This window comes from Calliphora vicina, chromosome 4 (assembly GCF_958450345.1).
Source record: "Calliphora vicina chromosome 4, idCalVici1.1, whole genome shotgun sequence".
Classification (NCBI taxonomy): Eukaryota; Metazoa; Arthropoda; class Insecta; order Diptera; family Calliphoridae; genus Calliphora; species Calliphora vicina.
In genome coordinates, this window is record NC_088783.1 from 18,481,906 (window position 1) to 18,506,938 (window position 25,033).

General features: G+C 31.5%; 3 protein-coding genes across 3 annotated transcripts; all 3 read left to right on the forward strand.

Moving 5' to 3' along the window:
• LOC135956455 (sepiapterin reductase) lies at positions 1 to 1,112 on the forward strand. The gene has a single exon (XM_065506961.1). It carries the CDS (start codon positions 68 to 70, stop codon positions 884 to 886), a length of 819 nt encoding a protein of 272 aa, XP_065363033.1. The 5' UTR covers positions 1 to 67; the 3' UTR covers positions 887 to 1,112.
• A 6,350-nt stretch (positions 1,113 to 7,462) lies between these two features.
• Positions 7,463 to 11,814, forward strand: LOC135956898 (uncharacterized). The gene is made up of 4 exons (XM_065507501.1): positions 7,463 to 7,519; positions 10,887 to 11,075; positions 11,177 to 11,268; positions 11,340 to 11,814. The coding sequence occupies exons 1-4, from the start codon at positions 7,463 to 7,465 to the stop codon at positions 11,812 to 11,814; spliced, it is 813 nt and encodes a 270-aa protein (XP_065363573.1).
• Positions 11,815 to 18,513: 6,699 nt separating this feature from the next.
• Cp7Fb (Chorion protein b at 7F) lies at positions 18,514 to 20,470 on the forward strand. The gene is made up of 3 exons (XM_065507503.1): positions 18,514 to 18,561; positions 18,636 to 18,918; positions 19,125 to 20,470. Exons 1-3 carry the CDS (start codon positions 18,514 to 18,516, stop codon positions 20,468 to 20,470), a joined length of 1,677 nt encoding a protein of 558 aa, XP_065363575.1.
• The last annotated feature ends 4,563 nt before the right edge of the window (positions 20,471 to 25,033 follow it).

Sequence of the window (25,033 nt, forward strand, 5' to 3'; positions counted from 1 at the left end):
CTTTAATAAAGATAGAAAAAAAACTTAATTTTAATAATAAAAACAAACACAAACACACTCAAATAAAATGTCTTCGAAAAAGATGGACTTAAATAAAATGTGCTTCTTTGTCCTGAGCGGTGTCTCCAATCCCTTGGGCAAAGAATTGGCAGTTGAAATGTGTCGTCGCTTTAAAGCGGGATCTGTCGCCATGCTCATCGATGGCGAGGAACAAAATCTACAAGAAGTTCGCAAAGAAATCGAATCTCTTGAAAATAATATCCAAGTCGTTTGCTGTAACTTGAACGACTGGCAACAAGCAGACTACAAATTATTCCACAATTTACTTTCCACTGTACTCAGCCATGAAGTTAACGGCAACAAGCAGTTCGAGCTTGCATTTATCGTACACAATGAGGGCAATACCGCCACCCATATGCTAATGGAACCCCAAAGCAAGGACCAATGGACATCGTATGTGCAACAAACCCTATACGCTGCCATTGCCCTCAATCAGGAATTCATTAAATGCCAACAACTGCATGGCTTACCAAAACTGATGGTCAACATTAATTCCAGTCTATGGGTTCAACCATTGATCTTCAACTCATTGCTTTGTTCCAGCAAGAAGGCCCGTGATATGTACTTCCGTTCGGTGGCCGCCGAAGAGGCCGACAACGCCGTTATTGCAATGAACTATGGACCTGGCATTTTCGATACCCACGAGCCAGTATACGATTGCAATAACAATATCATTGACATTGAAGAACTGGTGGGCGATAGCAAAATTCTCAAGTTACCCCGTGTGGAGCCATTGCAGACCACACTTAAGCTTATTAACATTTTGGAGGAAACCTCATTCATTTCCGGACACGATGTCGACTACTACGACACCTACAACTTATGAGTCGTACTCTATAAATATTGCCGGAAGCACTTGGCAACCGGTGATATTTATACGATATTGCAACAATTTTTAGACTACGGCTGTGTTATAAATGACGACGATAGAGATCACGATTTGAATGAGGATGTTGATAATGTTGAATTTATTCATTTAATAAATAAATTGCTGATTACGATTCTAGTTGCTCTGACTTCTGCAGAGCGGGAAGATAATGAAAAAACTGAAATTTGTTTGTGTTTTTTTTTCTTTCTTTATTTCTTATTTAGTTTCAATTGGGATTTTTGTTATTAGCAGGCATTTTTATACTAAGAAAATTTTTAAAAGATTTCTTAGAAAAAAAAAACAATGTTTAGAACAATTTTGTAACAATTAGGAAGAAATCAAAAATGTTTGAAATCCGGTTGAATTTTCGAGTTAAGCGAAATACCTTGAAGGTATTTTGGACTCTAAGATCTGAGAGCCGAATGCGAATTTGCATGAAACTATTGTACACAGCGTTCATATGACCTAATCTGACTCAGGGACCACCACCAAACTTTAATAGGACGTTTAAATAGTAATACCGTTACGAGATGACTGGGTTTTGTTCTCCGGGGTGAGGCAATCTGAGTCTACACTGACACACAGCTGTTTCGATCGAAAAAATTGGTTATAAATTTATATATTTTCTTATTAATCATGATTTGTTTAACAAAATTCTAAGTTTATCATTAAAAAACAAAAGTCACATAGAACGTTTAAAATTTCTTTACAGATTATAATAAACATATTTATTGCAATTGATCTGTCATTTAATTATAAATGAGAGCAGAAAGTTTTGCAAACCAGAGATGGCTAATCTTGACACCCTGTATCTAACCTTGAATTCTAACAGGGTCGCCACAAATTTAATTTTCAGAAAACTTATTATCCTGTTCGATACGTTTGTACACCATTTTGCAATGCATCTAACACTTTAGAAGATACAGATTTATTACCCTACTATGTGACGGTTCAAAGCACTGTCTCTGAAAGTCCTAAACATCGAGACAGCGCAAAAAAAATTGGGGGACGAATTACCATTCGATATCGATTAAAATTGCTCGCAGTTTTCTTATTTGAGATTAAGGCAATCGATATTGAACAAGAAATTTAGTACATTTTATCATAATTTCGATATCGGAATAATTTTTTGATACGACCTAATTCGATCACGAATGCGGTAATTTTGCCCCTGAGAATTATATCTCGAAACGTCAAACATTCTCATCTCCAACCTAATAAAGTCGTAATGTCTTCTTAATTGAATTTATTGTTATTGCAGGGACCAGCTTGGATAATAGGCCTTTTAAATGATCCGGACTGTCTCAAAAATGTGTTATTGATGGATTAGTAAAATTTACCAGAAGTTTCGGTTGTTGAGAGAGAGAGTTATTTTTAAACTTTGTTAGGGAATCAAAATGGGCTAATGCCCATAATAACCCCCTGTCTATACCTGATAAATTTGTATCATGATAAACGTCAAAATGATTGTCAAGATCAAAAATGATCAGGTATAGTCTCCAATTGTTAGTGCTTTTGCACAGACAACTTTGTCTTGACAACAAACGTCATTTATTGTTATGATAAATATTTGTCAAGTATAGACAGGGGGTAATAATGACTTAAACAAATTATATTGTTTCTGTCTAACATGGTAATAAACTTTTTGCGTTTTTATAAATGCGTCAATCATGCACTTTCTGACTTCAAATTAACCACGTTCACTGACAATGATATCAAACTTTGGACAGATTTGTGGAATTCCCTAAAATCACTTGATTAAGCAAATATTCGGCAACATTGATCGAGCTTAAGGGTATTATATAGGGTATTCAATCGATTAACCGATTAATTTTGGACGGTTAACTGTTCGAATAATTTAAAATCGCCGATTTTCAAATAACAAATAAACCGATTAATTTGTGTCGATTAACCGATTAACCGAAATTCCTTTTTTTTGCACTTTAACATATTTTTTGGTTTTTATTTTTCCGTTTTAATTCCAATACAAATGTGAAATTAAAATTACATATTTTTCGAACATCAAAGAAACATATAACAACTGTATTTACATGTATTTGAAACTTTGTTTGTATTTACATGTGTAGACGAAACTTTTTTTTGAAAGGAGTCTTTTATCAGAACTTAACGAAAATATTAAAAGTATTCAAAATCTAAAACAATCCAAAAAGGACTCCAATGGTATAACGAAGGATTTTATATTCTTAGATAAAACTAAAAAAAAGAACTGAGATATTGGATATTCTTTATCATGCTTTCGATTTCTCCAACATCTACAATCAGCGAGAGAGTTTTATCAAAATCAAGTTTTATTAATTCTAAAGAAAAAAATCGTTTAAAAGGAAAACATTTAAATTATATTTTGTTTAAAAGATCATTTCAGAAGATCTCACTAAAATCCTAAAAAAAACTCACAGGTGTATACAAAAAGGATTTTAAATACCATATTTGCTATTATTTTTGGTTGAATTATGTTTTGTTTGTTTTTTATGTTTTTGTACACAAAATTCGTGGTTGTATTTTCAATTTAAAATTAAAATATAAATTATTCGGTTAATCGAATAATTTGAAATTAACCGATTATTAACCGAATAAATCTAAATCCCGATTAATTATTTGCTCGATTAACCGATTAAATCAGAAACCCGATTAATTGAATACCCTAGTATTATACAATTTGTTATAAATAATTTAGATAAAGTTAATACTAAAGAATTAGTTACTTATTTTAAACCCCGAATTAATGAACGACATAAGTTTATATTGTACTTGAATTCAGATCATGTCCAACTAGCTCAAATTTTTTAAAGCTCCAAAACGGAAACTAAAGATGTTGGCATAGCCAAAGAGTTTTCGAGTTTAAGTTATTAAAATGAGCCCTTCAAATGTTCCAGGGGCGGCGCTATGGGGGTTCAAAGTGGGGTACCTTCGACATGTAAAATATTTGAACACGTGCCATTTTTTTGTTTCAAATCCGATTTCAAAGCTTTTTATATTTTGTGTTGTGATGTGTTTGTTTGAATCATTTTGTCATATTAGTTTCAAATTCCAATTTGCTTCAAAAGAATTTATCGAAATTAAATTTTCACATTAATTAAGAATATATAAAAATCGAATCGAAATTCATCACACCTAAATCGTTTTTGAAATTGATTTCAGTTTCGAAAACAATCGTTTTTCATCAAATGTCTGATTTACTTGAAATTGTTTTTGTAAGAACAAAAATTAACTTATCTAAACAAAACATTAGTTCGAAATAAATGTGGATTAAATTGGTCCTAATATTTGCAATCCTATTAAAATTTTGATACGAATTTTAGTTTTAGAAACTGTAATAAAATCTTTATTTATTAACAAAACTCAATGAAATTTTCAACGTTTTATAAATTTGTCATTCTAAATAACAAAGTGTAAAAAACTTGTCAAAAGGTCAAAGGGAATCCCACAATTCCTAAAATTTAGAGCGGAAAATCCCAAAAATTGTGTTTTTTACAATTTTTCCCCATTTCCATCGGGGCTGTGTAAATACTTTGGGGATAAATAGGGAACATATCGAGGTTTCCCAAGCTGCTTTCCGTTTTCTGATCCCAGCTTTGGGATTTTAGAACATGTGGCCCAAAGTTGAAATTTTGATAAAAAAATAGGTCACATTACGAAGGGCGTAGGGGCGACATACTCGAAAAATATGACATATTTTTTATACCAAAATGTTCTTCAAAAAGATACCTTATAGAAAAATATAAAATTGTTATATATCCTTAAAGAAAGTTTATTTTTAACAAAAAAAGAGTTAAGTCACCTTTTCGCCCAAAAAAACAGCAAAAATCAACTATTTTTTGAATATTTAAATTGAAAATCGTTTATTCTTGGATCCATAATTGATATTGTTCTGAAATCTTTTGTATGTTATTCGTAATTAAGTTTTCTAACAAACAAAAAAAATTCGAGCCCATTCGGTCCAAAAGTCCGACATATATTTTTAAAAAAAGGGGACCAATGTATGGAAAAATTTTAAAATTTCAATTTTGAAATGCCTATAAGTCGAAAGAGATAAATAGCACACGCAAGCATGTTTTTCAAGACCTAGCCGAGCGCTTTCCAAAAATATAAAAAACAAAAAATTTCACGTGTTTAAAAATTTTACATGTCGAAGGTACCCTACTTTGAGCTCACGTCAAATTTTATCCCAATCGGACCAGCAGTTTAGAAATGCCAGATTTGAAAATAGTTTGGTGAGCAAATGGTCAAGCAAAAGGCTTTCAAATGATTAAATAAAATCAGTTAATCAATTTTTCTTTAAGAAAGTTCAAGATCTCACTCAGATCATATTGTTTTTAGATAGCCTGTGTTTTATTTAGATAAATATGTGTATTGACATCGGTTTAAAACCAACCAATTGGCACTGCAGTAAATCCTAGATATTTCTTAATAGAAAATATCAATTCAATTCAGGAAATTAGAAACCCTAGCAATGACCCAATTATGATAACATACTTTATTTAAATATATATCTCTAAATGTTCAAAATTGTTTTACCATCGTTTGTATTACAAAAAAATCCATTAAGTAGATTAAACTAACAAAATGGAAACCAATTAATCATGACATTGTTCTAGATATAATTTGTTATGACCTGGTTTTGAAATTTGTTTGTTGAGCAAATTGCTAATAATCCAATTAAATTATACAAAAACCCCAATAAATTTGATACGTTTGATAATTATAAAACAGAATTGCATTTGTTGTAGTTAATATGAAAGAAATATTTCCACATAATTTACACATTTCTCACTAATTTAGCAATGAAAAAAAATTGAGGATTTTATATGTAACCTAGATTTAATTTAACAAAGAAAATTAATTTAACCCTTTAGGTGAAAGAAAGTTTGGTAAATTTAAAATTGGGTGCACACCAGGACAATAGTAATTACTTAGTGAAGTTAATAAATTACTCTTTTATAGACCATTGAAGGTGTCTAAAATATATTTCAATTAATTCCAAATAAAATATTTACATTCAGTTTATTTATATCAAAATCAAATTGAGTTAATACAATCATTCAAAACTATTTTTAAACTTTTCTTTCAAAGTAGAGGATCTCGCAGTTAGAACTGAAAACAAAATGATATATTGAATTTTAAATTCGATTTTCAATTAACAAGGAATTGTTTCAATTAAGTTTTGTAATTTCACTGTATGTATTGTAATTCGTGTCCACAATGGGTTACTTATTTAAAATGGCGCAATAATTTTAATTTTGCTGATAGTATTAATATTTTGTTAATAAAAAATTGCAAACTTTAACAAATTAACAAAAACTAAATAAATTGTAAACAGTATTTTAGTTAAACGTTTAACATTTTAATTATTGTCAGTGAAATTTATATGAATTTAGTGGAAAAGTTTAGTTTAAAAATAATCGTATGACAAGTAACAACAAAGACTAATTTTTTTTAAAACTTTTCTGGAAATGTTGTTATTTTAAGAATAACAAAGAGAATAAATAGATGGCAAGTAAAACAAATAATTTTTTGGTTTTAATAATCATAAACAAAGATAATTTTTCATGACTGTTTGTGGAAATATTAAAAGTGTAGAAGTTAACATATGTAACCCCCCTGTCTTGACGTGTCATAAATTTGTTCACTCAGCCATAAATATTTTTGTCCGCATTGTGGGGGCAACTCATGTCGATGTTATTTTAACAAATTTCAAATAAAATGATTAACATGAACATTGACATGTTTTCGCCACATATTATCATATTAGCTACTACAAATGCAAATCTATTTTATAATTCTCAAATGCGAATATTCTAGTTTTTCTAATTTCTGAAAGCAGTTCTGAATCAAGCATTAGTGTCGGAAAATAATCCTTTTATAACTAATCTACAATACCCTTGATGAAAAATAACTGTGCTAAGCAATTCTATGAAACAAATTTAGGTGGAGCATTTGTAAGCTCTTCCACAAGATCCTGATATTTTATATTTAATATTCAATTATACAATTTATTGAATCCTAAGCACATCACCTCTCTCTTACAAAAAATTCATTTTAGTTTTGTGATTTAATTTTAAATCTAATTCCATAAATGTAAAACTTCATCGCACTTTTCTAATCATCTCTAAATTGTTTTTCAAGAAATATTTCAAATTTTTCAGCACAAACTTCTGGCCAGCAAAATGACGTACTTGAAATTATTATTGTTATTATGAAATCACTTCGATTTAACAAACTCCAGAGTGTGTACACGCTATTGCAGTGCAACACCAGCAGCAACAGTTTTTTACTAAATATCAAATGCAACAATCATTGAATAAATGACGTTCTGCACGAATTCATTGCAGATAACTTTAAATTTTCTAAGAAGTTATAAAAAAAGCAAAGGTGTCATGACGATGTTGGCCAAAGAAGTGTTTTGTTTAAATTTCGCAGGTTCATTAATAGAATTGTACAAGTCCAAGTAAGACATAAGCGAAAGAAATATACTTTATAAGAAAAGAAAGTGGAGTGATACAGTTTAAGGATAATATGGCTACAGAAAAGTGGTTCCTAATTATAGCAGTGATAATGGCGGTGACGCAACAGGTATTATTTGAAAATAGAAAAAAAAATACATTTGTGAGGATTATTTGACTACAATACTACACTATTTCAAGTTGAAATTGAAAAGATACAACGAATGCCCATTTAATGTCGAAAAGCAAATTAATATTGAGAAAAAACAAATTGAAATTTGTGAAACCCAAATTAGTGTTGAAAAATTACAAATTGTATTTAAGAAATCCAATTAAATACTGAGAAAAACTCTAAAGAATTGAGAAATCGAAATTAATATTCTGAAAATTTAAATTAAAAACAAGTAAGAAAGCTATATTCGGCTGTGCCGAATCTTATATACTACCTTTCACCAAATTATACTTAAAAAAAATATTTTGGATTTGGAGCCCGAAGATATCTGGGGTCTTCAGAAAATTCAAGAATACATATACTTTATAGGGTCAGAAATGAAAAATGTAGTAATTACAAACGGAATGACAAACTTATTATACCCTTATTTTTTTAAATTTTTTTTTTTTTTTGTGAAAAAAAATTCGGGTTAAAAAATATTTTTTCCGATTTTGACCCAAAGGTCAAACTTACTATGGTCTTATTTACGTCGTTGTAAATGTCTTTGAAATATCTATCATTAGATATCCATATTGTCTTAGTACCCCAGATATAGGTCAAAAATCGAGGTTGTCCTGGTTTTTCCTCATATCTCAGCCATTTGCATAGCTCCCATATAAGGCCCACTTCCGAAAATCAGTCACAAATATAAGTTATTGATATTTTAAAAGATATTTTTTGGAAAAATGTTTACGTAGTCAAGGGTTTCTTACTTTGTTTATTCTAAATTTGTATTTTCTCAATATTAATTGGAATTTATTAATTTCTTTTTGTTTTTGCTCAATACAAATTTGATATTTTGAATTACATGATGTAATTTCTCAAGAATTTTCCAAATATTAATTTGAATTTCTCAATTTAAATTTGTTTTCCCTCAATATGAATTCAGATTTTTTTTTAATTTCAACTTGAAATGGTTTAGTGCTGTTGAAAAGTGTCTAATATTATCCAAATAGAGTTTTAGTAAAAAAAAATACTTCAACACTGTTTGGAGATCCATAATTACAATTTCAAAATAATTTTTATATATAGAAAATCGATTTGTCAGTTTGTCTGCTAAAATAAACTCTCGAAGAGCAGTTACGATGCACAATGGTGGAAATAAATCTGAAATTTTTAAACTGGTTGTCCGATTTTAATAAAATTGCTCATGGTGTTATTGAGGTTAAGTTTTGAATTTGGACTTTGAAGGGCAAGGCGGACGGCGGAATCTCAAGGACCTAAAATGGGAATATGAAAGCTGTAAACACTCCCACATCGAATGTCGTCTTTGGTAACAAAATTCGTGCACGCGGTCACATAGGAACTTCTTGAGCAGGGATCATTTTAACACTTAAATCTTTTCATGCACCACTGATCTTTGCGATGCATTTGCTAAGAAAGTCCATTGATGAATTTCACCAGAGTCAAAACGAGGTGCCGTAGTAGTCCTATTAGCGGGCAAGTGTCCCATAACAAGCTCAATTAATTTGGACTCGATTACACCACATTCTATTACCACAGGATTAATGATACCCACTTTTTCTGTTGCCAGAGCCACTAAAAGGTGGTTATTTACCACCTCGTTGAAGGGTCATCTGGTTGTTGCGTATCTCGGAGCTGCTTTTTGTCACCAAACTTTCTATTTTTGGGCGATATTTTTTTCTGAGAGCGATTGCGCTTGGACATCATGTTCATGGGGGCACCGCTGGCAGCATTCTTATCAATCTTGTTAAGAATGAATAACGCCTTGGCGTATCTTGATTTATGATGTCTTTCTGACCCTTCACCATTTTCCTTGGTAGGGGAGTAATGTGTCGGTCACACGCGCTGCTTGATAGGTCGACCAATGTCTATTGACTGGAGGTCGTCTTCTGATGATGATCCGAGATCATCGGTGTTTTTAATACGTTGTTGTTATTCATTTTTGGTCCTACGAGTAGGCACGTAAGGGGATGGAGCCCCTTTGTTTGTTATAACCAGCCCGTGTCCTAAAACCGGAGGGGAGCTGTTAGCTCCAACAATTAGCCATTCAGGTTCTCGGCACCAACCACGTTAATCTTACAAGTGGGGGAAGGAAGTGAAAAGGGTGCGAAGGGATTAAAGGGGATAGGGAAAAGAGAAGGGGTAAATGGAAGTTTTAGAATTTAAAAATGTATTTCAGAATTTTCCATTTGTATTTCAAATACCAATGGAAATTTCTGAAATAAAAATAGAAATTTCTGAAAAACAATTGGAAAATTCTGAAATACAATTAAAATATTTTTAAGCTCAAAATTAAAAATTATGAAATACAAATGAAAATTTCTGAAACTCAATTGGAAATTTCTAAAATATGGACTACATTCTTGATTAAGTGTCAGAAAAGAATAGACAAAAATTCCCGGTACAAATTTCCCGGGAATTTTGCCAATTTTTCACTACCCGGGAATTTTGTCGGGAATCCCGGGAATTAAAAACTGTCGAAAATACGTAGAAAACAAGTTAGAACTCTGTTTTTTTCACCAAAAAACAGTGAAAAGTTTTTTGTTTATATCTTGGCAATAATAGACCGCTTATTATTATTATTTATTTGGGGTTTTTCGTATGAAAATTTAAAAAGAGAATTCATTGTTTATAGAATTTATTTCTTATTGAATCATTCTATTTTCTTTAAGTTTCTTCTTCAAATCCATAACAAAATAGCTCCAAAAATTTATTAAATGACAAAATTTGTCTTCAATTAAAATCTAGTACAAAAAGGTTTAACCATTTTTTCAATTAATTTTGTAAATGATTTGATTTAACAAAAATTTAATCATTCAAAGTTTGAATAAATTCTGTTATTAAATAACTTTACAATTAATTAAAAAATTAAATATTAGGAATGGAGTTATGGAATGAAAGGCTGACATTTTTTAATTACGGATTAAGATTTTAGTGAATTAAGCTCAAATTTTATTAATTAATTCGAAGCTGTGATATTTAATAATTATAACACTAAGTTTTTATATGAAATTTGGCTATAATTTTCCTAATTTAAAGTATCATTATATATTTCGGGAATAGCCGGGTACCCGGGCATGTAGAAACAAAATTCCCGATTCCCGGGAATCAAAAAAGGTCGGCAAATTAAAAACCCTACTTCAAACCCCCGAATTGTTTATCCATAAAACCGATTATACCAAATTTCCATCAAAACCTCTTTTTTTCACCAAATAACTGATCGGATGTTTAATTTTTCCTTTAATGTATATTAAGCTTTAAAGTGTATAAGAATCGATAGGCTTGAATACAACTTTATATCATGTTTTAAATTAATTTTCAGATACATACTGCTTGTGTTTGTAATGCAAAGGGAACAGACGCCTGTGCGGCATGTTCTGAAATACGTGTTGTAAGACCTAAACCAAAATTTGGCAAAAAACCCGATATCGCACTACCACCCATTGGAGATAATTGTTGGTGCAGCAAAACAATGATACAGCCAGCTTCATTGCCAAAACCCTGTCCCAAAGTAAGTATGTAATAATTTTAATTAAAAAATATCATTAAAGAGTTCAAAATGTTTTACAATCAAACACTAACTTAATGTTTATAAATACTTCTTTTTTACAGTTGAAAAAACCACCACCACCCTGTGCTTGCCAACCAGCAAAGCCTTATAGTGCTTTACCTTCGATATTTAATTCCCCTTATGTAATGCCACAGTAAGTTTTTTTTTATTAATATTAAACAAAAATTCTTATTTTTAATAAAATTCCATTTTATTTCATTTAAGAATGAATTACGTGCCAGCTTTACTCAAAGATGATTCCCTGCCCGCCGATCCCATCAGTATTAGTCTAGCCATTCAAGCTGGCAAAGCCATTCAAGTACCCGAAGCCAAGTTGGCTTACGGTTTTGTACAAAAACCCCTTGATGATCTGCCCAAAATTTTTGTCTCTTCCATTAAAGAGGAAAATTTGTACGCCCTGAAAAGTGATGTGATCACTTTGAAAAAACCCTTGCCACCCAAACCACTAGAAGAAGACTACCCAGAACCAGAAGATGAAGAACCAGCGCCCGAGGAAGCTGAACCACCCAGTTTAACCTATAAACAATTGGGTTATGTGGCAGATCAATTTAAAAATCCACTATTTCAAGAAGTGCCTAATCTACCTTTACCGCCTCCCGGTGCTCCTGCTGCTCTACCGTGTAAACTTCCTGTGGATTGTGGTTTCAGGCCGGGACGTATTGGCAAATATTGTTTGTAGTGCAATATGTATTAAAAAAAATAGTTCAATTTTATTTGTAAATGTAGTTTTATACATTTTATCATAATGTATTTTTTTCCTGCGATTTGTTGTTAAGAAAAACTTTTTTTTAATTTTAAAATAATTTAATAAAAATACGATTTTTATACTAAACTAGCTGAACCCGATCCGCGTTGCAGAAACGGATGTATTTAAGGCAAATGGGATATTATATTTATGAATTCATCTTAAGGACAGGGGATATACGTTTCTTTTTTTTTATTTACTCGGGAGCAAACCACAAAACATGAATTTTCCAAATGTAAGCCAGCAATAGTCAACGATTGGCCTTATGCTTTGTCGTTGGAAATCTTTGGTATGCGTGAAATCATTACATCTTCGCATTTTAATCTGCCACCGATGATTGTTGGCTCAATTAAATTTGGTGAACATTTTTTGATGGTCAATCGTGTTCCGTTGCATAATTTTGGCGCGTTTATGTTGCGGAGAAACATTATCTGTGATCCAACCTTCAATGTTTCAGTAGCATAATTGGGGCTTGTTCTTCGTTCATTACTGTGTCAATCGATTTGTATTTCATTGTTTTGCCAGTCAGTTTCAATTAATTCGCTCATTGAGCTTGTTGACATCATAATTTTTGGTACCAAAGTTGCACGTTCCCACAGCCAATCCGAATTTTTGTAGTTGGTTGTAAGACTTGTGAATACCTTGTCGACAACGGATTGAATATTTATTTGCATTTGGCAGAAGTTCGGCGGGAACGAAATCTGATTTGTCGACGTTGTTTACTATATTAGTTGTACTTTCGGAAATTTTGTTTATCATCAGTTGATAATATAAAAGCACTTTTATAGTACAATGTTAACAGCGGCCTACTTGTTTTATCGAACGATATGAAAATTTGGTATGTACCGGACATGTTACACCAAATCATTCGCTTCAGATTACAGCACTGTGAATTAAAATTTTTAGAATGATGTTAAGCAACAAAATTAAAATCATCATTGTTTGATCGTTGGGAATGAAAAAAAGCATTTATTTCTCGAATGAAAAAATAAGAATAATTTTTTGACAATTTTTTTTTTTATTTTTTTTTTAATTTTTTATTTTATTTGCTAAAGTTTGGCCACAATAACTGACCTTGATATCATTAGCGGTATAGTGTCATTAGCGGTATAGTGTAAAATTTGATTTTATCACCCCCCTCCGCCCACAGACCGAAAATCAAAAATCTGAAGATCCACTGAAAATTTGATAAAAATCGGTCCAGCCATATCTCCGGAACCACTATGCCGATTTCGTGCAAACTTCACATAAACCATCTACAGACCATCCCCAATGTACCCTGAAATTTTGGTTGAAATCGGTCGACCCGTTTTCGCAGTTAGTGGTTCTTTTTATATATAAGATTGTTAATGTAACAAAATTTGGAAAATTTTATTTTTATTGTTGACTATTTTCATTTGAACTAGAGTTCCTAATACACGCAGAGAAAAAATATAGTTGAGCATGGTTACTGTAACCATTTCAATATTGTTACAAGTTTTTTAACAATATTATAGTCACAGTAACCATTTACATGATTGTGGTAACCATAATATGGTTAATTTACGATTCACATGATTGTATCAACCATATATATGGTTACAGTAAACAAATATATGTTTGTGACAACCATTCATATGATGAAGGACTTATCATATTATGTTGCTCTCGGCTTAAGGCTTATCATAATCTGAGAACAACATATTATGATAAAATTATTCATCATAAATATGGTTGCCATAAACATATATTTGTTTACTGTAACCATATATATGGTTGATACAATCATGTGAATCGTAAATTAACCATATTATGGTTACCACAATCATGTAAATGGTTACTGTGACTATAATATTGTTAAAAAACTTGTAACAATATTGAAATGACTATAATATTGTTAAAAATCTTGTAACACTATTTAAATGGTTACAGTAACCATGCCCAATTATATTTTTTCTCTGCGTGTAGGGAATATTTTCCCGGACATTCTCGGGAATATGTTTTATAAGTTTTATTCTTAAAGTTACAGAATTATTTCTGCACAGAAATAACAGATTGTGATTTGCTGTCAATAAATTTGTTTGATACTAGCAACAGAAAATCATTTGACACCAAAGAATAACAAGAAGGGAAGCCTCTCAATTTTTCTACAACAACAACTTCTCTCTTCTCACATACGGTTAGTATGTGAATTCAACACACTTGAGAGAGAGATTTAACTTCAAAACTTTTTCTTGAAAATTGCAGTTCTAACACACTCTTTCATAAAAACATAATATTCTTTTATTTTTTTACACAAATTCAAACCATTAAAGTAACCGAAACATGCATATTTTGCACAAATGAAAAAAAACACATTTGTAAAATTTCGTATTGAAAATTAATAAAAAATTCAAATAAATTTAATGTTTGCAGAAATTTTGGTATAATAAGCAAAAAAATCTATTTATAAAATATTTCCAGGTCAAATATAAATTAAATAATTTGAGATTTGTTTGAATTCTTAAATTTAATTGTAATAAAATTTTGTTATAATTTTTAAGGTCGCTTTTTTACAACTCTGTGTGTTTGAGGAGTGTGGTGAAAGTGGTTTGAAAACCAATACATATAAACAAAATGTTACCAATACATTCAAATAGTTAGGTTTTTTATGACAACCGACTTAGGTTTTTTTTGACAGCGTTTCACTTCTTGTTATTATTCTTTGTTTGACACAGACGAATAATGATTTAAATATACGTATTTTTGTCAAGCAAACTAAAATTTTTCGATCAATAATTTAGACTGCATCATTTGATTAGCAATAAATTCGGTTATCACTACAAAAACTACTTATATTTGTGCGGTTCAGAAGGAGTGATTTTGACACGGAAGACAAATATCGCCCAGGCCAGCCAAAAAAGTTTGAAGACCAAGAATTGCAGGCATTACTCCATGAAAATTGTTGTTAAACTCAACAATTTCAAAAAGTTTGCAAGCAGCAGGATTCATCCAAAAGCAGGGAAATTGGGTACCATACGAACTGAAGGCGAGAGACCTTGAAATACTATTTTGTATGTTTGAAATGCTGCTTGAACGCTATAAAAGAAAATTTTGCACCGAATCATTACTTGCGATGAAAAATAACTCAAAGCGTAGGAGATCGTATGTGAAGCCCGGCCAAACAGGCGAATCGACACCAAAGCCATATATCCATGGCGCTAGGTAATGATCTGTATTTGGTGGCAGAAAAAGGGTAAAATCTATTATGAGCTACTGAAATCTGACCAGACCATCACCGGGAACTTGTACCGAACGCAACTGATTCGTTTGAACATGACAACGATCGGCATACGCATGTTGCAATACCTGTTAAAAACTATTTAGAAAGAAGTTATAGGGAAGTTTTGCTTAAGACGAACGAACCTGTTTTATTTTCGAGGCAAACAGAGGGAAAAATATAAATCTTTTCTTTAACAGGACGCAATTTAGGTCGACAGACAAATTCTCTTTACTGTATGAATAGTACATACATATGTATGTATTTACCGATTAGGAGGCTTATAATAAATATAATATGCTTGGTCATCTTCAGTTCAAAGTCCTATATTGTAAAATTATACTAAACATTTCAAAGTTCTCATTTAAAAAGTCTTTGCATAATCACTACAAATATTGCATCATTTCAAATTTACTATTATTATAATGAAAATTACATAAACGTTATTAAAGCTTAAATATCAGACATAAAATAAATTAATCTTTTAGATAATTTATATCAGCTGTAGTAAATACTATCTCCATGTTAAGTAGTAAACATTATTTGATATGTGTACCGTTGAATGAAATTGGAGCATCTTAAACAAATTTTCTTCCGGTTTTGAAATACAGAGACAATATTTTAGTTAAGCGTACATTGCCCTATATTCTGATTGTACTCATATGAAGTTTTTATTATTATTTTTTTGGTTTGCAATATTTGCAACGTTATTTTGTGTTATCAGCTAAAATTTGAAAACACCATCTTTGGTGTTTTAGAATATTATACATTAAGTGAAAATAAAAAAGAAAATAATAATCTAGTACATACGAAATGAAAAATAAGAAAAAAAAAAAATTGCAACATGTACACAGAGAAAACAGAATCGTTATGACATTTATCAAATGCAGTTTGAGAATTTTATTAATACGCTTTAGAGAACTGATTTTTTCCCGGGTTACTAAAAGAATAATCACCCCTATCGCGAATCAATATTTCACATGAAATATTTTCCTTTTTTCGTTCATCAACTTTGTTCACGTGAAAAAATTTCCCTTGTTGTGGAATTTTTAGATGGAATTTTGTAAACAATAAACAGCTGTTACGAACAAAATCAACTATTGTGAATGTAAAGTTCATCGTGATATTCCCGATTGCAATTTTCCCTTCGAGGGAAATGGATATTTCATGGGAACAAAATTTCACGTTATTGCCGATAGGGGTGAATATGAATTATTTGGAATAGATCATAGTATCTAAAATAGCTTTTGAATTTTTAGAACAAAGCATAAATTCAAAATGTCGATAAAAAAAATTGGTTAAATTGGAAGGGTCTAGGGAAACCCCAAATGCATATGCTAGGCATTTTCTATTATAAAGCTATCTTTGTTGAGATATCTTTCAAAAGCACCAAAAATCCATCTTAATCTGAATTTATGCAAAAAACAAGTAAGAGTGCTATATTCGGCTGTGCCGAATCTTATATACCCTTCACCAAATTATACTTCAAAATTTTAAATATTTTTAGGTAAACAAAATTTAATTTTTTTACAGTTGTTTTTTTCATTTTTTCGATTGTTATTTAAAATTTTTTTCCTTTTTTCAATTTTTTTTGGTGAAAAAAAATTCGGGTTAAAATTTTTTTTTCCGATTTTGACCCATTGTAGGTCTAACTTACTATGGTCTTATATACGTCGTTGCAAATGTCTTTGAAATATCTCTCATTAGATATCCATATTGTTTATATTAATCCAGATATATGTCAAAAATCGAGGTTGTCTTGGTTTTTTCCTCATATCTCAGCCATTTGATAACCGATTTTGCTGATTTTAAATAGCAAAATTCTCGATAGCATGTCTGACAGAATTATTGAAGATTTGGATCCCGAAGATATCTGGGGTCTTCAGAAAATTGATTTCAACAGACAGACGGACATGGCTTAATCGACTCCGCTATCTATAAGGATCCAGAATATATATACTTTATAGGGTCGGAAATGAAAAATGTAGAAATTACAAACGGAATGACAAACTTATATATACCCTTCTCTCGAAGGTGAAGGAGTCGATTAAGCCATGTCCGTCTGTCTGTCTGTTGAAATCAATTTTCTGAAGACCCCAGATATCTTCGGGATCCAAATCTTCAATAATTCTGTCAGATATGCTTTCGAGAATTTTGCTAATTAAAATCAGCAAAATCGGTCCACAAATGGCTGAGATATGAGGAAAAAACCAAGACAACCCCGATTTTTGACCTATATCTGGATTACTAAGACATTAATATAGACAATATGGATATCTAATGATAGATATTTCAAAGACATTTGCAACGCGTATATAAGACCATAGTGACTTGGACCTACAATGGGTCAAAATCGGAAAAAAAAAAATTTTTTTTTCACAAAAAAAAATTGAAAAACAAAAAAAAATTTTAAATTTAAAAAAAAAAAATTTTTTTAAATTTAAAATTACAATCCAAAATTTTTTTCCCAAAAAATGAAAAAAAACTACTGGAAGAAAATTAAATTTTGTTTACCTAAAAATATTTAAAATTTTGTATAATTTGGTGAAGGATATATAAGATTCGGCACAGCAGAATATAGCACTCTTACTTGTTTTTTTAATATCGGTAACCGTATTTACGATTATACCGGTAACGGTATGTTAGGTGATAGCAGTTATTTCGGTATCGGTAGCTTAGCTGTAATGGCAGTTGAGCTGAAAGAATATTTTAGGGGTAACGGTAGCCAATCTTGCTTTCTACCATTGGGCATCACTACTACACAGAGAAAGCAGATTCGTGTTAGCAACCGAATATGTTGCCAATCGAATGATTCTACCTTAGTGACCGAATTTTACAGTTGTGGCTACAAAATTTTGAAAAGGGTAACAAATAGTTGGTTGCTTCAACCGAAATTCTTCTTTATCAACTGACTTTTTGTTGATAGAACCGAAAAATTCTATGTGTGCAACCGAATGATTCGATTGGTATGAAATTCGGTTGCTATCACGAATCGGTTTTATCTGTGTACTTAAACAATTTTCGAGCATTTTCTATATCTATTAATGATCAGACTTTGTAAAAATAACATTTACATTTGCAAACGAAAACCTTCAAAACAAACATCACCAACAAGAATAAGACGGAAATAATTTCGCTGGGTTGAAAAAACTTTTATTTTTTAGCAAAAATTTACACATTAAACAAACTCAAGTTCAAGAGACAGACTTCTTTTAACTACATGAAAATATTCAAGTTCAAAGCCACGTTCGAAAATTTTGTGAAAAAAAAGACAAAAATTTATATCAAAAATTCATAAGAATTTCATAAGATGCGAAATTTATATAAAATGCTCACTTAAGATAATATCTGATTAGTATAAACGGAAAAATTGAATACTTTGTAACGGATTAATTATGAAATTAAACAATTTATTAATAAGCTCCGTAATAGGAGTGATATTAGCAGTGGTAAGATATAATATATAAAGTGAAAATGGTTTACATTTAAAATTCTCAACAACACTTTATGTATGTAGATATCGTGTGTACATGCCGGTCCTATTGAAGTGATTTATAGTGGTGACAGTTGTGATTGTCCGAAAAATTTAGATTATTTGGTGAATTTACCACCACCGCCCGTGCCCAAAGAGTTTACGCCTAGTGAATATGGTTATAAGTTAGATGTGCCGCTGCAGGCTAAGGCCAAAGTAACCTATAGTTTTGATTTTACGGTCGAGGAACCCAAAGCACCACCACCACCTCCAGAAGATAAATTGGAAATTTTTGCTAAAATTGATCGAATGACGGCTCATAAAAAGGGTAAGTAGTTTGGTAAAAGGAATAATAATAAATGTGTGTTTAAAAAAATTTTAGAAATTTTGTGTTAAAGTGAATTATTAAAAAGAAAATTCTTTGTGAAATTATAAATTTAAAGTCTGCGTTTGACAACAACTAAAAGTAAATTTATACCGAATTATTAAAATTATTTATTTCTTATTGTAATTCATCTTTTTTCTATTGTACAGATTGTCTCGCCGCCAAAGCATTACCCAACACCTGCAGTTGCAATCGATGCATTGCCAAGAGGCAAGTATCGCCCGAAGATCGTGCAACACGTTATGCGCGAAGTTTTCTACACCCGAACAGTATAGACAATATGACGCCGTCAACCTCGCAAATAATGGCAATATTTTTGGAACCCCTAAAACAGACACAACTGGGAGCTTCGAAAACGCGTAATAAGCGTGATATATCGCGTATTTTCATGAGACCGCGTAAAAATGAAAAACGCTCGGATCGTGTGGTCAAACAATACAACAAACGTTTAAAGGATCAACCTAGTAACAAAGCATTTTTAGCTGAAACTCCAAAACCCATACGATCGAGATCAATAGCAGCAGCGGCGCCGCCCACTAATGTCCGTCCTCTGCAGCAGCTGACAAGTTTTCTAACGTTGCCACGCTTTAGAAATAAACGTGATATTAAAGGTGAATATGATTTGATTGAAAAAGAACGTGAACAAATGGATTTAACTTTACCAGAAATCATACAATATATGCCCGAAACTTTAGATCCCAATTTTAAAAGAAATCAATGTCATTTTGGACAACGTTGTCAACTTCCTGATCTCACAGAATCAACCACTACCACAACGACCACCACCACCTCAACTGCTAGTGAAACAACCACAACGACTTCAACTGACAGTATAGATACTACCCAAGAGACTTTGAGCGTTACTGATGCGCCCAATAATGAGGAAGACGTGCAGCAAGAGGTGGAGGAGGAGCATGAAACGGCATTGGATAATTCTATAAGTTCAACGCATACAAAACGTAATGCAGCGGATTATGGTGGTGCTGGTGGTGGTGGTGGTTGCCCTTTAGTTTTTAACAGCTACAATCCTACTCCAAGTCCTGGCTATACTTTTGAGCCCCTCACTAGTTTTGAAGCCATTCCCAGACCTTTTGCCACCGCCAATAATCCTTATGGTGCCGATCCAGTACCCCAACAATATGTGGGAGCTCCCCATAATCCTTATGCCTCCACCATCCTCGACAGTTCGCCCTTAGTTGGTGCTGCATATCCCAATCCAAGTGTTCAACCAGTTTCAAATGCTCAACTAGATCAAATTATTTCTGAAATTGTAAATAGACACACAGATTTTATTGAGGCCAGCTCACATCGTGGTGGTGCATATACGGATCCCGTTGGAGTGCAAGAACAACAAGCTAAATCGTTTCTAAAAAATCTTATGGGTGGTTGGTTTGGTGCTGAACAACAGCCGCAATATCAAGCCCATGCTCATATACCTCATTATAATGCTCCAGCTGCGGGTCCTCTCCATAGTCCCCCTCCCTATTATCCCTAAATTTATCAATTCTACTTTAGTTTTAAGTCCATTTAGTTGCTAATTTAATGTTAATAAGGTTTTAGTTTTTAATAAAAAAATCGCAAATTCTTGACAATTCTCTAAATAATTTTATGTTTTATCTTTTCATATTTTTTTTCCAGCTACTGTGGTCACTAAACAATAAATTGCGTTTATTTAATTGCGATTGTGCATTTTTGATGGCCTTTTAACATGCGAATGTGTCGTCACGTCTATTCAATACTTTCTAGTTTTTTTTATATTTTTACAAATTTGTTAATTTTAAAATAAAGATTTTTTTTTGCCTAAACTATTTTAAACGCATTTTATTAGCGATTTATATACATAAACAGTAACTGTCTGCTAGGAAAAACTTGACCGATATAAATTTCATAACTATTGAATTTACAGAAGTTGTGTGTCTTGTGTTGTATTGTATTTTTTGTTTCCATCCTGGAATGCTTTGTTCGTCGTCCAGATTCTTTAAAGGTCTGGTTGCTTTAAAATATATTTAGCATGGAGCTGTCTTGCTCTTCGAATAACGAGAACCCTGTTATTCAATTCTAAATCAAACAACGAAAGGAAATTGTATTATGAGAACGACCTGACAAGATAAATACGAATACACAAATAGAAATAATCGGATGTGATGATGACGAGAAAACAGTCTTCATTACTCTGCTCGGTAAATTCAGTCGAAATATAAATTGTAATTGTAATATAAAAAAAAAATAAAAAATTAAAAACAGTTCGAAGATATAAACACTTCGGCTCTCGATCGCCCAACTACGTGTTATTAAAAATAACGTCAATCCATTCCACAAGTAGATTCCATTCTGGCTAATTCGCCTGCCTGTTCATTGCCATAGTAGTCTATGTACGCACGAACTCAAACTAAAGTAATGTCAGATAGACGATCTAGCCTTCACAGAGCATTCAGCATTCATACTAACTACCGAATTTCTATTGATAGAACCGAAAAATTCTATGTGTGCAACCGAATCATTTGATTGGCAACAAATTCGGTTGCTACTATGAATCTGTTTTCTCTGTGTACACTAGGGTGGCCCTTAATAAACGAAAGTTGGATTTTGTCCAGTCTCACCCCCCAGTTTGATGAACATTGGTAAAAAAAATCATCCTGAAAAAATTTTGGGTAAATCAGTTGGGGTTAAGACGTGCCGCAAGCCCTCTAAACTTTTGAGATGCATTTACAAGGGGAAAATGCATTTTTTTCAGTTTTTGTAAACATTTTGCCATCAAAAAATTACTTTTGCAATTTAATTTAAAAGAATCGAAATATGTACGTAATTGACGTTCTATGAGATGTAAAAAACAGAAATTGGTAAAAAAAATTTTAAAAGTTATAAAAAAATTCCCCAGGCCATTACGTGTCTCAGGCCACTAGAACAAGAAATGTAGGAACAAAATTAACATATTTCGATAAATCTATCTATATAAATAAAAATCAAATATCGTTCGTGCAATTACCACATCAGTTGAGAACGGCAAAACCGATTTTGACATTTTTTTTTTTTAAATATTGGTCATAGTCCAACTTACGTTTTTACGGAATGAAAAATTGACCACGCCCACTTTTTTCGATTTATCTAAAATCGGAAAACGGTTAGACCGATTTGGCTAATTTTTTGTTTAAATGTTCGTAGTTACCCAATTTAAGTTTTTACTGAAGGAACAATTGACCACGCCCCCTTTTTTTCGATTTATCTAAAATCGGAAAACGGCTGCACCTATTTGGCTACTTTGTTTTTAAATGTGAACTATTGCTCACAAACGTTTTTTACGATCTGTGATCACTCATATTTCTAAACAAAAATCGATTTTTTGGCCAATAAGCGTTTAATCAATAAAAGGAGTGATCACTCATATTTCTTAACAAAAATTGATTTTTTATATAAAAACTCAAAATATCTAAATTCGCTGATAACTTGGCCAATAAGCGTTTAATCAAGAAAAGGAGCTCGATCTGTGATCACTCATATTTCTGACCAAAAATTGATTTTTTATATAAAAACTCAACGCTTATATAAAATATCGATTTTTGGTCAGAAATATGAGTGATCACAGATCGAGCTCCTTTTCTTGATTAAACGCTTATTGGCCAAGATATTAGCGAATTTAGATATTTTGAGTTTTTATACAAAAAAATAGAATTTTGGTCAAAAATATGAGTGATCACAGATCGAGCTCTTTTTCTTGATTAAACGCTTATTGGCCAAGTTATTAGCGAATTTAGATATTTTGAGTTTTTATATAGAAAATCGATTTTTGGTCAGAAATATGAGTGATCACAGATCGAGCTCCTTTTCTTGATTAAACGCTTATTGGCCAAGTTATTAGCGAATTTAGATATTTTGAGTTTTTATATAAAAAATCGATTTTTGGTCAGAAATATGAGTGATCACAGATCGAACTCTTATTGGCCAAGATATTAGCGAATTTAGATATTTTGAGTTTTTATATAAAAAATCGATTTTTGGTCAGAAATATGAGTGATCACAGATCGAGCTGCTTTTCCTGATTAAACGCTTATTCGCCAAGTTATTAGTGAATTTAGATATTTTGAGTTTTTATACAAAAAAATAGAATTTTGGTCAAAAATATGAGTGATCACAGATCGAGCTGCTTTTCTTGATTAAACACTTATTGGCCAAGTTATTAGCGAATTTAGATATTTTGAGTTATTATATAAAAAAATGATTTTTGGTCAGAAATATGAGTGATCACAGATCGAGCTCCTTTTCTTGATTAAACGCTTATTGGCCAAGATATTAGCGAATTTAGATATTTTGAGTTTTTATACAAAAAAATAGAATTTTGGTCAAAAATATGAGTGATCACAGATCGAGCTCTTTTTCTTGATTAAACGCTTATTGGCCAAGTTATTAGCGAATTTAGATATTTTGAGTTTTTATATAGAAAATCGATTTTTGGTCAGAAATATGAGTGATCACAGATCGAGCTCCTTTTCTTGATTAAACGCTTATTGGCCAAGTTATTAGCGAATTTAGATATTTTGAGTTTTTATATAAAAAATCGATTTTTGGTCAGAAATATGAGTGATCACAGATCGAACTCTTATTGGCCAAGATATTAGCGAATTTAGATATTTTGAGTTTTTATATAAAAAATCGATTTTTGGTCAGAAATATGAGTGATCACAGATCGAGCTGCTTTTCCTGATTAAACGCTTATTCGCCAAGTTATTAGTGAATTTAGATATTTTGAGTTTTTATACAAAAAAATAGAATTTTGGTCAAAAATATGAGTGATCACAGATCGAGCTCCTTTTCTTGATTAAACGCTTATTGGCCAAGTTATTAGCGAATTTAGATATTTTGAGTTTTTATATAAAAAATCCATTTTTGGTCAGAAATATGACTGATAACAGATCGAGCTCCTTTTCTTGATTAAACACTTATTGGCCAAGTTATGAGCGAATTTAGATATTTTGAGTTTTTATATAAAAAATCCATTTTTGGTCAGACATATGAGTGATAACAGATCGAGCTCGTTTTCTCGATTAAACGCATATTGGCCAAGTTATTATCGAATTTAGATATTTTGAGTTCTTATATAAAAAATCGATTTTTGGCTAGAAATATGATTGATCACAGATCGAGCTTGTTTTCTTGATTAAACGCTTATTGAACAATTTATTAGGGAATTTAGATATTTTGATTTTTATATATAAAAAAACTCAAAATATCTAAATCGAAAAAAGTGGGCATAAAAGTGGGCGTGGTCAATTTTTCATTCCAACATTTAAAAAAAAGTTGTCAAAATCGGTTTGGCTGTTCTCAACTGAGGCAATTACCAACGATTTTTATTCCCTATATATAGATATAATAGGGAATAAAAATGTGAAAAAATAGTGTGTCTTATAGTTTTTGCGTACCTGCGATTTAAATTTTGAAATTTTCGAGAAAAACCAATTATTTGAGTCCAAGATATTTTGCATAATTTAAAATGGGGATTTCGCAGTTTTTCAAACGTGGACGTCTAAAGCATTGGAAACAATCCTGATACAAGTATCACCACATCTTTCGCGACAACTTGTATACCTTCTTTGTTTAGTTCAATGACAATCGTGTTAATAACGATAAGCCAGAATAGTGGAGTTATCACAACGCCCTGAGGTGTGCCTCGTCCAACTTGCTTTTTAATTCTATTACCAAGATTTGCAGTAACTATTTTTGATTTAAACATGGATACGCTGATATACTCTTAAACATCTAGGTTAAGAAGAGCTTATTGAATTGCAAGATTAGTTATATTATTGAAAGCACCCTCTATGTCCAGGAAGGCTGTCATTGTGTATTGTTTAAATTAAAGATATCTCTCTATAACTCTTTTAGAACTTCATGCAGAAATGTTTATGTAGAGTGACTCTTAACGTAGGCGTGCTGACAGCTTGAAAGCCGTGTTGTGCCCTCTTTTTTTTACAAAAATAAATTCTCATGAGTTATTTTCCCAATTTGGGAATTAAAACGACCTTGACTATAACTTAGTACTTCAGATCAGAGAAAAAAAATTGTAAAT